Below are 12989 nucleotides of genomic sequence, written 5' to 3' on the forward strand. Positions count from 1 at the left end.
AAAAAAAAAAAAAATCAAAGGTAAAAGAAATATAACCTCAATGACTCTTAGACAAAAAGACTGTTCTGTATGTGTTCAAGTGTGAATGCACCATCTTTTGCCGCCATTTCAAACATGGCAGCTTACCTAGCTGAAGGAGTGCATTCAAGTGATTCACAAGTGTGGTTAAAGGAACAAAAACTACTCAGAAGATTAATTAAAGTTCACATGAAGTTGGTATCAGCTGTGTTGCACTAAGGATAGAATAGCTTGTCAAGATTAAACACCTGGATGTCAAAGTTTCTCCTGCTGCTATGGCCTCAATGTTTCTGTGTGTGAGCGAAACATTCAGCTAAAGATCCACAAGAACAGTCATTATTCTCAACTCTATCTTATTTACAGTACAAAGCCTCTCTGCCCTACATACAGCAATTTATACAGATATAAAAAGATGAGCCCCAAAGCATTCTGGACAGAAACAGTACAATCTATTGCTACAAACTAATATGCTTGCCAGACACAATAAAGGGTTTAGTGCTTTGCATGACAAAATCTTTTATTCTAACAGAGGAAAGCTATTGGCCTTTCAGGCTGGCTTATGCACCAAGCAGATTTTGTTTGTCACATTTAATGTAAACATTGCACCCGTAAACAAATCTCCTCAAATAATTATTTTTTTTTTTTTTACAAATAACCATAATCAGACATCGTGATCATTATGGTTGACTTGGCAGACTGATAATAAATTAGAAAATGGGATTGGATAATTTATGTAGTGGTCATCAAATTTAATTGGTTTTAGCCTAATTCATGCTGAGACATGACCCAACCCTTCACCACTCAGACATTTTTGTTGAAAATTAAAATAATACTAATCTACATCAAATATTTTTATTTTGCATTAGCTGAAGATGGTAACTTGCAACAATTACATAGATGGCATGCTGTGACCCTTTAATTGTGGGACATTTGGGTTTTACATTCCCAATGATTGCTCCTATAAAAAAAAATACCCTAAATACATTAAAAGTGCTAACAACTAGCTGTTATTTAAGCCAATAAAACTGTATTTCTTTCCCTTTTAAATGTCCTAAAGCTAAATAAGAAAGTTCACAAATAGCGTTTGTACAGTCTCTCTGTTAGCCACAATGTTGTTATCTGTATGGCAGCCATATCGGGTATTGAAATTGGACACTGCTTTTGACTTATGGAGTTTCAATTTAGACTTCAGGGGATGTTTGATTTGATTCTTCCATCTTGGAACTAGAAAAACACAACTTCTGCACAACTTCACTCGCATCACAATGAAAAGAGAAAGAAATGTCAGCAGGAATGTTGTTGCAAGCAAACTCATTGTCTCACACTATCCTGAGGTTGGCGGGACTTGCATAGGTGCTATTAATACAATTGAGGTTTGAAAGAATCTTTAATCCAGCCTCAGTTCTTATTTTTTATGTATTTTAGGTATTGCTATTAAGCTAGTTCCAAACATAACACCTCGTGTGGAATACAGTCAGTGACAGATTGAGCAGACAAATACCGTTCCTGGATTAGTACGTGATGAGAAGGACAGTGTCACTGACAGCAAACTGATTTAAATGAATAAGAAACCCCTTTGTATTCAAAGTTATTGACAAACTATAAATATCCTTTTGATATTTTACTACTTTTGTGTGTTACAACTCACATCTACTGAAGGATAAAAAAGGCAAACTACAACACCCTTTACACTCAATGTCGCTGAAAACCTTTAGCAATTGCAATGTTATTCTTTATATTTGACATTTAGAAAGGAAATCTTCACATTACAGGCCAGTGCTCTTATTTTAGGTCTATGCTATATCATATATGTTTTGGTTGTCCTTAGGGATAAAAGGAAGTACATCTAAGTCTTGTTTTCAGGTAATCCTGTCATCTTATTGAATGTGTCACTAACAGTGTCAAGTCCAGGCCTGTTTTTAGAGTTACATGACAAGCTTTCTGGCTGCCTCTCTGATATGCATCAGCAGCAGCGCAGAGCTCACAAAACAATATCTGTGTTACATTATCTTGAAAGTCAGTTTTGATTTATTCATCGTCTTTTGAAAAACACGAGAAAGAGCGTTTGACCCGACTTATAGGAAGATGCCATTTTCAACAACGATGACATCAGAAGACCAACGTCTCTGTGACATACCACAGGCTGTTGTTCTGTAGTTTTATTGGGTAGAAGCTGAAATGAGATGGTTCAGATTGCGAAAGCGGATGTTTCTTGGAAATGGTTGATGTTAGGCACTTAAACGAAGAGGTAGCCTGAGTAGGACTGTCAAATGTGAAATAAAAAAAGACACAGTTTGAATTGATGATTCTGTTTAGAGTTCTCATGTCCTTCATCTACTAAATTATTCATCCTCCTCCTGTTCTGTATTTGGCATGGAAGGGAGTATAATGTCATTGCAAACATGCTGATTTCCGTTCACTAGATGCTTTATCTCTACCAGACACTTAAATGTTTTTTTATCTGTGCTGACCTTGAATGAATATGTCCACAATTTGAGTTTTATTTTGATTTTCTATGTAGGCTTGACTGATGAGCTCATCAGAGGTGCATTTTATAAGGAAACTGCTGAGTTTCGCTCATGTCTGTATTTTTCCTCGTGAGTCACATGACTCATGCAATGTGTATGTCTCTATTAATATCTCAGTGTGTTTGTTGTTTCACTTGTGCATCAGTAACGTATTGCAAATTTTTCACTTCTTATCAAACTCCTAATTTGTCCGAATTGAAGAAAGATTACCAAGACACTCATTCACCAATGTGACATTTCAAAGTAGACACTCGATAGACTGCTGAGAACAGCTTGGTTGATTAAAGCATCAGTGCCAAACTTATCAGAATCTTTTTCTTTTTTATCTGTACCAGTAAAGGTCTGAACAAATCTTGTTATAACCTGCAGGTTAATCTTATGGTGAAGACATACAGACTGCTAAGGAGGTATTCATATCACTTGAATGCTTCACATTTTTTTACATTACAAACTTGAAAACTTCAGTGTTTTTATTGGGATTTTTTGCTATAGACCAAGACAAATTAGTGCATACTTTTGAAGTGGAAGGAAAATGATAATTTTTCTCTACAAGTAAAGTATGAAAAGTGTGGTATGCAAGGATCCAGTCCTCCTAAGTGAATGCTGTGATTACAGCTAAGTCATTTGGGAATATCTCTCTACCAGCTTTGCAAACTTAGAGACTGACATTTTTGCTCATTCACAGTCAGACTGAATGGTTAGTGTTGGCAAACATAAATCTTCTAGTCTTGCCATAGTTTCTCAATGGGACTTAGGCCATAAATATGCTATGATTTAATCAATTTCCATGTAGCTTTGGCTGTATATTTACTACTCTTATGATGAATTGATGAGTGCTTAAAGTGATGTTCAAAGCTTGGGACCTAATCCTACATTAAAATTCTCCACAATGTTTTTTTCTGACCTGTCTATGTGCAAGTGTTCAAATCCAGTCTGGAGCCTTTTTGCATATAATTGGCATGTTCTTGGGTTCTCTTCAGGTACTCCTGCTTCCTCCCTCTGTATGAAAACATGCAAATTAGGTTAAATGATCAAAGTGCTCTTAGAATGGCTGTGAGTCTTTGTATGTATGAATCTGTCATGATGCCCTGAGACGGACTGGATTGTCCTCGCTCTACTCTGCCTGTAAAAAATGGTGGATGGAGGATTTTCCTTCCACTTCACTGTCATGGACTAACTTGTGTTGTGCTGAAGTTTTGGATTGTAATGTGGCCAAAATATGACCACATTTTGGTCACATTTTGACCAAAATGTAAGTACTCACTTACATTTTGGTCAAATGCAATTACATTTCACCAAAATGTAAGTGTAAGTACTCACTTAGCATACTCACAAAGCATTGTAAATGTACACACCCTCGCAAGCCAGGGTTAAAGATGTTTCTCAGCCTCAGTTTGTGTCATCACATTGGGCTAGCTGTGAGTCAAAGGGACGTCTCCACACAGGAGCCATTCCTGTGCAAAGAGCGGTGGTCGTGATTGAGACATCCTTCGTTGCGATGCACAATGAGCACAGGAAAGCACAGAGCGTCCTGATAGGCCGGAGGGTTCTCCTCATTAGTCTGCTGACCTGACAGACAGCGAGTGCTCTCGGTGGGACAGGACTGCTCATTCAGGCTCCCGCTGCTCCTCCACAGGCAGCTCCGCCTGGACCCATACAGCCGGCCTAGGGAGAAGCGACTGGCGCTGAAGGGGATACGAGGGCTTGCTGTGTTGCAAATGCTCAGGGCGCTGCGGGAGAAGATGGAGGAGCTGCTGATGGCGCGGTGGCAGCGTTCACAATTCTGCCTGAAGCTGCCGTACCGTCCACTTGTGGAGTAGCTGTTGCAGCTCCCAGAAAGCTGGGCTAGATCCATCAGGACTGCCTCCGAGTAGCTGGGCACCAGCTGCTGGTTGGAGCGGATGTGCCACTCTAGCTCCGTGCTGTCGATGGTGTTGACCCGTGGGATGTGTCGGCAATACGGACGCTCCTCGGATGGCGTTGCTGGCACATAGTCAAAGCCGAATAGCTTCTCCACGTGGTAGTGCACGCAGGCTGTACGGTACTCAGTCAGCACCCGCAGTGGCCAAGAGAAAGTGAACGCAGCTGCCACCCAGAAAGCAGAGTTGGAAGCATACCAGGGAGGATGGTTCAGGTCAGAAAAGGCAATCATGTGCTCCTTAAAGTCCACATTCTTTAAGTGCATCCCCTCGCGGGCCTCCATGTAATCATCCAGGCCCTCGTTTTCTGTAAAGAAGCGAGCCCGCTGCGTCAGGTAGGTGTTTTCTGACTCCACATTGGCAAAGCTAAAACACTTCGTGAACCTGAGCCTGCTAATGGGGAATCCCTCCAAACCTAGCAGCTGCTTCGAGATGTCCTTAACACCACAGTTCCCATAGTCAAACTCTGTCTCAGCCACATGCGTGTTCACTCTCTCGTGGTAAACCTGAGTGGTGGTGTATGCGTCTCCGTTGCGGTAACGCGTCACCTGCCGCGTCCTCCTGACATAGTGGTAGCTGATGGCCTTCCACCAGATGCAGGGCGTGGCCTGCTGCATTCGCTGTATGCGCTCGGCCACACTGTCCACGTCCACCTTGTACAGCAGGTCGTTCCTGGCGTAGCAATGCCAGCACTCTACAAGGTAGACCACATAGAGCATGACCAGGAAAGCCAGGGGGATGTAAATGTAGCCGTTGGAGCAGGGACTGTCGTGAAACATCATGGACTTTCCCTTGTAGGCGCTGTCGAAGGAGAGACGCGTGACCTTGGTCACCTGGCACCAGGCTATCACTCCTACGCAGCCATACATCAACAGGGACAGCAGTAGGCATTTCCAGTGAGACTCCTGGCACAAAGACTTGGTCAGAGATTGTTTCTGAGGATGCTGCTGCAAGAAAAGAAGGGCAAACAGAAGTCAGCAGTAATAGTAAAGGTGATGTGTTATGCTTCCTTAAAGAGGTTAGGGTAGGTCTGTGGTCTAACATGTTCATTACATTTTTTGCTCTCTATTTTGAGCCCCTTTCAGAATGAGCTGTTTTAGAGCCTCTTGTCACTTTAAATCCAAATTAGCTGCTGCTGGCCACGCCCCCCAGCTCAATTTGAAAATGGCTGCAAACAGTTTTGCAATAATACACATCTGTTTGAAAAGCAGAAGTAGAGCAGCAGCAAGTGGCTTCTAGGTGGTAAGTGAACAACAAACTACTTGTTTTTCTTTAAAAGCAGCTGTTGTACAGCGCATACAGCTGCAAAATCAGCTGGCCAAACGTCCTGGACCTCCACTTGGGTTGCCAGGTGACCGGCTGGGCTTTGCTGGGGTTGCTAGGTGATGGGCAGTGCCTGCTGATTTGCAAAGTTAGATTCTGGAAGTTTTTGAAATGGCTCATTTCCCAGACACCAAAAGACATTAACTTATTGTTTAAAAAAAATAGCAATAAGCTGTGTGGCTTTTTTAAGCACTTGGTCAGTTTATAAAAGCAGTAGAAACATCAAGATCGTACAAAACTTGAATTTTCTTTTAAATACAGCAAATATAACAAAACTTGACATGAACTAACATGTAAGTACAAAAGTTAAAGGTAGTGGCTCATGCAACTAAAATATTTATAAAAATCCTCTGCTTCATAAGTGCTTTTGTATAGTTTATGCATGAGTTCTATCAACCTACCTGATGTTTTGAACTGTGCAAGTCAATAAACAATTACCTGATTCACACACTGGCAATGGAAACATTTCTGACAAGTCTAAAAGCTTATTATCAGCAGCTGTCATTTCTATCGGTTTACATACATTTGGTAAAAGAGTAGGGGACCCTGGTGTCCAAGTTTGTCCTGCTCAGCATTTTTATTTATTTGTTCTGGTCCAATCAACTGAGATACTGTCTCACATTTTTAGGTGATGTGTTTCTTGGCTCAGTTTTTTCATAAAAGTATGCAAGGGGTGGTTTCCGGTAGATCGTTTTGAAGACTGCCGTTCCAAAACCCATAATTTTTTCTCTGCTGATCTGCAATGCCAGTCAGCTGACTAAAAGAAGGCTACTACACTGTTTTTCTTGCTCACAAAAAGGAAACATTTGTCTATAAATGTCTCATTTGTGAAAGAACACAGATAATTGCTGTGTGGTTGCTAAAAAAACATGGCAATGTTGCAGGGATGCCATGCACCACAGTTATTATTAGTAAAGCTTTAATTTGGAAGCTATTAGCAGACATGTGTGAAGTAAAATGCGTTTTCTATGTTTTTGCATAATATCAAAATAGCAAAACATAAATTATAAAGAAAAGATATAATAACTGTATTAATTAATGCTATTTTGTGAGTTGCAGCAGAAATATCAGCTTGTTTTTCTTTTTTTTAATAAAAGAAATTAGATCATGTTTAATTTAAATATCTTTGTAAACACTATCATACAGTGAAACCACTTTTATTAAAGGTTATAATAGAGTAATTATCTCTTACCAGTCCATAACTTCACAAAAGCAAGATTTCACAGCAATCAAAACAACTACTGCAGTTGTGCGGATTTTCTTGTAGGTCTTACCATAAAAACAGCAAAACCCGTACATTATTGTTTTATTTTTGTTATTTTAGCATGAACCGTGTCTCATATAAGCCTGCTTTGATCTGCAATGGGTTGACTGGTTGAAATCTTGCCATCTTAGATGATATGAACAGTGTCCAAAAACACTCAATATCTAGATTAATATTTTTGTTATGGCAGTCTCTTTTTTTAAAGTGAAAAAAATATAAATATTTATTATATGTTGTATCCCAAATCCACCTTGAGTGTTTGCTGCTGAATAGCTCTATCGTAGTCCTGGGATTTAGGTATGAGGACTGAAATAACTAAGAAAGAAAGCTGAATGTGTTTCTTTTCATCCAATTCTGGGTTGATTTACCCATATAAGTTTTAGATTATTATCCAGCTAAAACGCCTACGGAAATCGGTTTAAAATTTTCTTTCAGATGCTCAGATTTTCATTTAAAATGTCTTTATGTTTTAAATAGTCCATTATAATGTGGATTTTACAAGATTGCAAGAAAAGTAGCATTACAGGTTATCCACTGTATCTAACAGTAGGATATCTTCATCTGTTATTTCACCTCAGATCTATACAGTACTTCAGAAAAAGCTGTTTTATATAAATATTATAAATGTTAAAAAGGCTTCAGCTACATGTATTTTACATGAATTGTTCATGTTATTTTGTAAAATAACTGTTTCAAAAAGAAAGACTGGGTTTTTATTTATTCTTTACTTTGAGATTAAATTACTGCAGTAGAATAAGTAATACGTGTACTTACAATTCAGTAAAATAGTTAGTAACCAGCGGTGCCAGTGGCAGGGTTCAGCTATAAAGCCAAACATTTATTTGACTTCTGTAGCATGAAGCCGATGGCATCATTCATCACCCCAGAGAAAAGCGGGTCACAACGGCAGCATTAACAGCCAATCTGAAGAGCTACTGAGATTCAAAAGCCTCAGGAAGGCGAGACACTAGCAAAATAATTTACATTAGACTTGTTAAATCAGGTCGTGACTAATACTTTTGCACTCTACATGTTTAATGCATTAGTTTCATAATGAATCCGACATATTGGTTCTGTGCTCTCTGAGTGACAGGCAAACATAAATAATAGATGTTTTTTCCCTCCACAGTTATCCTCCCCACCCTGGTCACATGATCCCCAAGTGTCTTGCCAACCTATAAGGCAACATCCTGCAGGGGAAAGGGGATAAACAGTGAAACTCCCTACTGAGATAAACCAGTTGCAGGAAGACTATTTACTCAACAGAACCCTGCTCTTACTCCACTGGTAATAATCAATACAACATGACATACTTTTAGGCTCATGTTACATTTTACAAGCTCTGTTCAAACACCAACGGCAATGATGTTTATGCGTACTTTATTCGGGAGTGTAAGAAATTTGGAAATAAATGCACCTGTGTGCAGTAAAAGATTGTTTTCTAGATGAAACTGATCAGGTCTGATGTGAAAGGAACATTACACAGAAATTTTAGTTGCAACAAATGAGATGCCAATTAAATATCCACAGCCTGAAAACATGAAAGAGCTGGTCATTAGAGCCGATAGAGGCGAAGGAAAGGAAATGACTCAGCATTATAAACACTGTAGGGCAGACATTTCTGTTACAATAACAAAGAAAAACCCCTGCACTTAGTAAATAACACCAAACTGCTACACAAGAATGCCTCGAAGTGTTAAACAGGTTAAACTCACTACAGATTTCAGAAACATTTGCCCTCATCATCAACATTTACTGGTATTTACTGGTATTCTGTCGATGCTTTGCATTCAAGAGTCTGGAGGACTGAATCTCAGAATATCATCAACAATGTGCTTATTTCCCGAAATTCAGTTCAAAAATAGATTCACTATGAGGTTTGTCTCAGGTTGGTTAGCTAGTTAATCAGTCACAGTGTTAGAATCATTATTTAGTGTGGGGAGGTGCCAAGTCCTGCTGGAAAAACAAACCACCGTCTCTTTAAAACTTTTCAGAGGAGGGACATGTGAACTGTTCTAAAATGTCCAGGTAGGCTTCTGCACTGACTCTGGATTTGATAAAACGCAGAGGGACCAACAACAGCAGATGACATGGATTCTTAAACCCTCACTGACTGGAAACGTCACACTTGATTTCAAGCACCTTGGGTTATGTTTCTCTCCACTCTGTCTCCACACTCTGAGATGTCTGGAGACATCTTGTTTTCCAACTAAAATGCTAAAATTTACTTTTATATGTTGTATCTGGTTCAGAAGTAGATTAACACAATAAATCCAACACTGGCATTCCATGTCCTGGATACTTCAGTGTGTGTTAGCTGTTGAAACTTTTTTTTTGCAACCACACTTTTTTCTTCCACTAAACTTTATATGAATGTGCTTGAATACAACACCCTGTGAGTAACCAGCTTCTCTAGACATTATAATAATATTTGTAATAATTCACAAATCTCCAATTTTTAAGGAAAATATATTTCATGACATTATTTCAATTTGCCTTTTTTAGTCATTGATTAGCCCTTCCATTCATTTTACAACCAAATATAAAGAAAACAGACATAGACGGAAAACTTACATTTTTAATTTTCTTGTATCTCACCAGCTTACAGTATATTTTACAAAAGCCTCCACAGTTTGAGATGATACTTTATGCGCTCAGTTCAAATCAGGACAGCAGTCTTCCTGAGTGAAAAAAAAACCCTTCATTGTGCCTTTAAATAAATGTCTCACACATTCAAGGATACTTTTTCTTGACATAATAAGAACAGCTAGGTTACATAAAAAGCCTCTTGTGTAATGGATGTGTAACTTATCCAGCAGTCTCCAAGAAAGATGTGATATTATACCTTTTAAAAATTCAGCCAACTCATCAATAACAAGTTTAATTACATGCAATCATGTGAGTAATTGCGTGTTTTTATAGTGAGGAAATCAAATATTTCGCTGCCAGAGTATATTTTGCTCTTGTGTGGCCCTTTCTTCGTTTTTCTTCTTTTCACACCTTTGATTGCCTGTTGGGATCCACTTCAGGATCCCCAATGAGGCTCACTGAGCCTCATTGGGCTCACTGAGCCTCATTTTGAAAGATGCACAGCAATGGCCTTTGTACAGTCACTGACTCCAATTAAACCCTAATCAGGTTGTTTTCATTAGCCTGCAGAGACCTATCCTGGTAGCCTATTAATTAAATCAGTCAAACCGATTAAAGGCTGCATTCATTTATTCCTCCCATTGATCTGGAGTGATCTAAACACTGCGAACAGCTTCTTACCTCCTCCCTGGGACTGGCCGCTGCCTCCTCTTGGACCGTGGTTGTGCTGCTCTCACTGGCCTCTGGAGCCGATGCTGGGGACATGATGACAGCGACACAAAAGCCGGAGCATGGATCTCCCGGTGGGATGGGTCTTTTTCAACGCAGGGCGAAACATAAATACCCGGAGAACCCCCTCCGCACGTCATCTAACCCGTCCCAGTCCGTCCGGAACCAGAGGACAAGGGCTGGAGAGATGCAGCATCCCTGCCTCTGTTTCTCCTTCTTTCTTTCCTTCTTTCAGGTGGGAAGCGTTCCGCTTTATTGAAAAGGAATCCAATCAAAAAGCTGAGCAGTCCGCTGCAGGATAAGCAGTGCAAGGAAAGGGCAAACGCGGCATGCAGTCAGCTTCTCTCCGTCGCTGACGGTGGAGCCAGTGAAAGTGTGATGCAGGACAAAGAGGCGAGACGGTGGGACACGTGTGAGCAGCCAGCCCGACAGTACAATGTAAATAATACACGTAGGAGCGCGGAGAGGCGCTGCTGCACAGGGAACTACCCTCTGCACACCACTGAAGACGCGCTCTGGCTGCGAGGTAGAGATAACAACCTTATAGGCTTAAAGATTAAACCCAGTAGTGTAGTTTTTTTTTGTTGTCTTTTTTTCGCACTAAAAAAAAGTGCGCTGACAAAAACACACAAAGCTGGGTTATGACATGTTGACTTCTCCTGCAGGATCACTAGTTACATTGTGTTCAAAACGTGCATTGAAAGAGAAATAATGCACTTTTTTTTGCATGACGTCACAAGAGGAAGAGAAATATAGCAACTCTTGACAGATTTCTACAAAGATTTTGAATTAATCCATTTGCAAATGAGTTGCAAGAGGTTAAACAGTACCTGACATGTAACGTTTTGCAATACATTCAAAACCCTAAAAACCTTCTTATCCACCATCTATAATCTAAATCATCTGTCACAAAGGTGGCCGGCTGGCAACAACAATTCATTAGCTTTTTGTAAATAAAATAAAGGTTAAAGCTAAAATGTATCTACAACAACAGTTGAACAATCTTAAATCTCCAGGATGGTGTTAAAAATGCAGAGTAAGCTGCCAAAAACAATAATTGATGCTCCCTGGTGCTCTTATTGCTGAAAAATGCTGAAAAACTGAGAATGAAACTTAACGTTACATGTGGTTGACTGCGGCTCAGTGGGAAGAGTAGTTGTTTTGTGATCCAAAAGCTGTGGGTTTGATTATACTTACCTCCTGCCACATGTTGATGTTCCACTGGGCACAAACACAAGCTTTGCTGTATGAGTCTCTCTGTTTCAACTAGGAGGAGGCTGAAACATCTCATAGAAAACAAGCACAAATAACACAAACGGAGTGAAAATCCCAAAAATAAATTGGAAGCGGCAACCTATTTCATTATTCGCTAGTGTGTTCTGATGTTATACTGCAAATTAAAATGCAGTCGATTTTAATTTTTGCTAAACATATACAGTAGCATGGTATAAACAGGTTTTCCACTTTAGATTTGCTGATAATCTAGTAGTTTTACTGTGAGAATGTTGCTTACACCAAAATTAAAGAGTGGTTGCATTTATTATAACAGTAGTTTTATGGGGAAAAAGCAAACACTTTTTTCTTTATTTTTCATAAACGTAGTATTTTGTACTCCTGAAATGACAACTGGCTTAGCCACATTTATTTTAGTGTTTGTACACTTCACATAAAATATGCCAGAAGAAAAATTCAGTTTCTCAGAACTACTTTGACTCTTATTCTAAAAAATGTTTATGTGTTTTGATTAAAAACATTGCCAACTAATATTATCTCCCCATTCTTTACAGCTTACTCAAAAAACTGAATTATCCATATAAAACCACTGCAGCTTGAGCTGAAAAAAATTCATATTTCTTTTGATTTTATGTAACACCGTGACAATAGAGACACCATAATCTGCTTTTGCCATGTGAGAAGGAGAAAAACGACAATAGGGAGATTAAGTACATATGAAAAAATATTTTCTTCCTTCTGTTTATATAAAAATCCTTTCACCACAGTCATGCACGGCACACAGCCCTGTTTCTTTCGCAACACCCACAGTTTGGACATTGGACCGGACGGCTGATACAAGGTGGAGCAAGTAAACATGACAGTGGATGACATGAAAGCAGTTGGCAGCTCCTGAGTAATACAAAATTTCCGGCAGTCAGATTGTTTCATGGACTGCATTTATGGTTAATCTGGTCCTCTGAGAGCAGAGCAGCAGCTGTGGATGTGGGCCCTTTAAAGGTCGAGCCACAGCAACAAAAAAGAAAAGAAGCAAGATGAGATAGGCTACAATTCTACAATTCGCTTAATGTTTGTGGTGTCAGATATGAGTGCTCTGACATGAAAAAATTATTAGTTTCTCCATGCAGATTTGCACAGAAACATGATGTACATTTTACTTCACGATCCTGTTTTTATTTTAAATAACAACAAGATCGTGGTAGGTAAAATTACCACATTGTTGACTTGCATCTTTTTCCAATACAACATGGTGATATTTACATTGAAATGCTCAGTTTTTGCTTGTTTGTAGAAAACAACTTTGCCTTTAATGGATAGTGTATCTGTGGCTTTGCAGCAACCAGTGACAGCCAAAGGGCTACTTCCTGTTTTTTGCTTTTAAAAATA

The 12989-nt window shown here is 39.3% G+C and overlaps 1 protein-coding gene across 1 annotated transcript; it reads right to left on the reverse strand.

Annotated features, from left to right (window-relative positions):
- Positions 1-3832: 3832 nt before the first annotated feature.
- Positions 3833-10891, reverse strand: tmem151ba (transmembrane protein 151Ba). Its single transcript, XM_032585522.1, has 2 exons — positions 10323-10891; positions 3833-5412 (listed from the first exon to the last, which is right to left on the reverse strand). Exons 1-2 carry the CDS (start codon positions 10404-10406, stop codon positions 3970-3972), a joined length of 1527 nt encoding a protein of 508 aa, XP_032441413.1. The 5' UTR covers positions 10407-10891; the 3' UTR covers positions 3833-3969.
- Positions 10892-12989: the final 2098 nt, after the last annotated feature.

This window comes from Xiphophorus hellerii, chromosome 15 (assembly GCF_003331165.1).
Source record: "Xiphophorus hellerii strain 12219 chromosome 15, Xiphophorus_hellerii-4.1, whole genome shotgun sequence".
Taxonomy (NCBI): Eukaryota; Metazoa; Chordata; class Actinopteri; order Cyprinodontiformes; family Poeciliidae; genus Xiphophorus; species Xiphophorus hellerii.

Excerpts from the sequence above, each read along its gene's own strand:
- tmem151ba (XM_032585522.1), bottom strand. The coding sequence starts at position 10,406 with ATGTCCCCAGCATCGGCTCCAGAGGCCAGTGAGAGCAGCACAACCACG. Across the intron at positions 5,413-10,322 it reads CGGCCAGTCCCAGGGAGGAG|CAGCATCCTCAGAAACAATC; the intron begins GTAAGAAGCTGT and ends CTTTTCTTGCAG.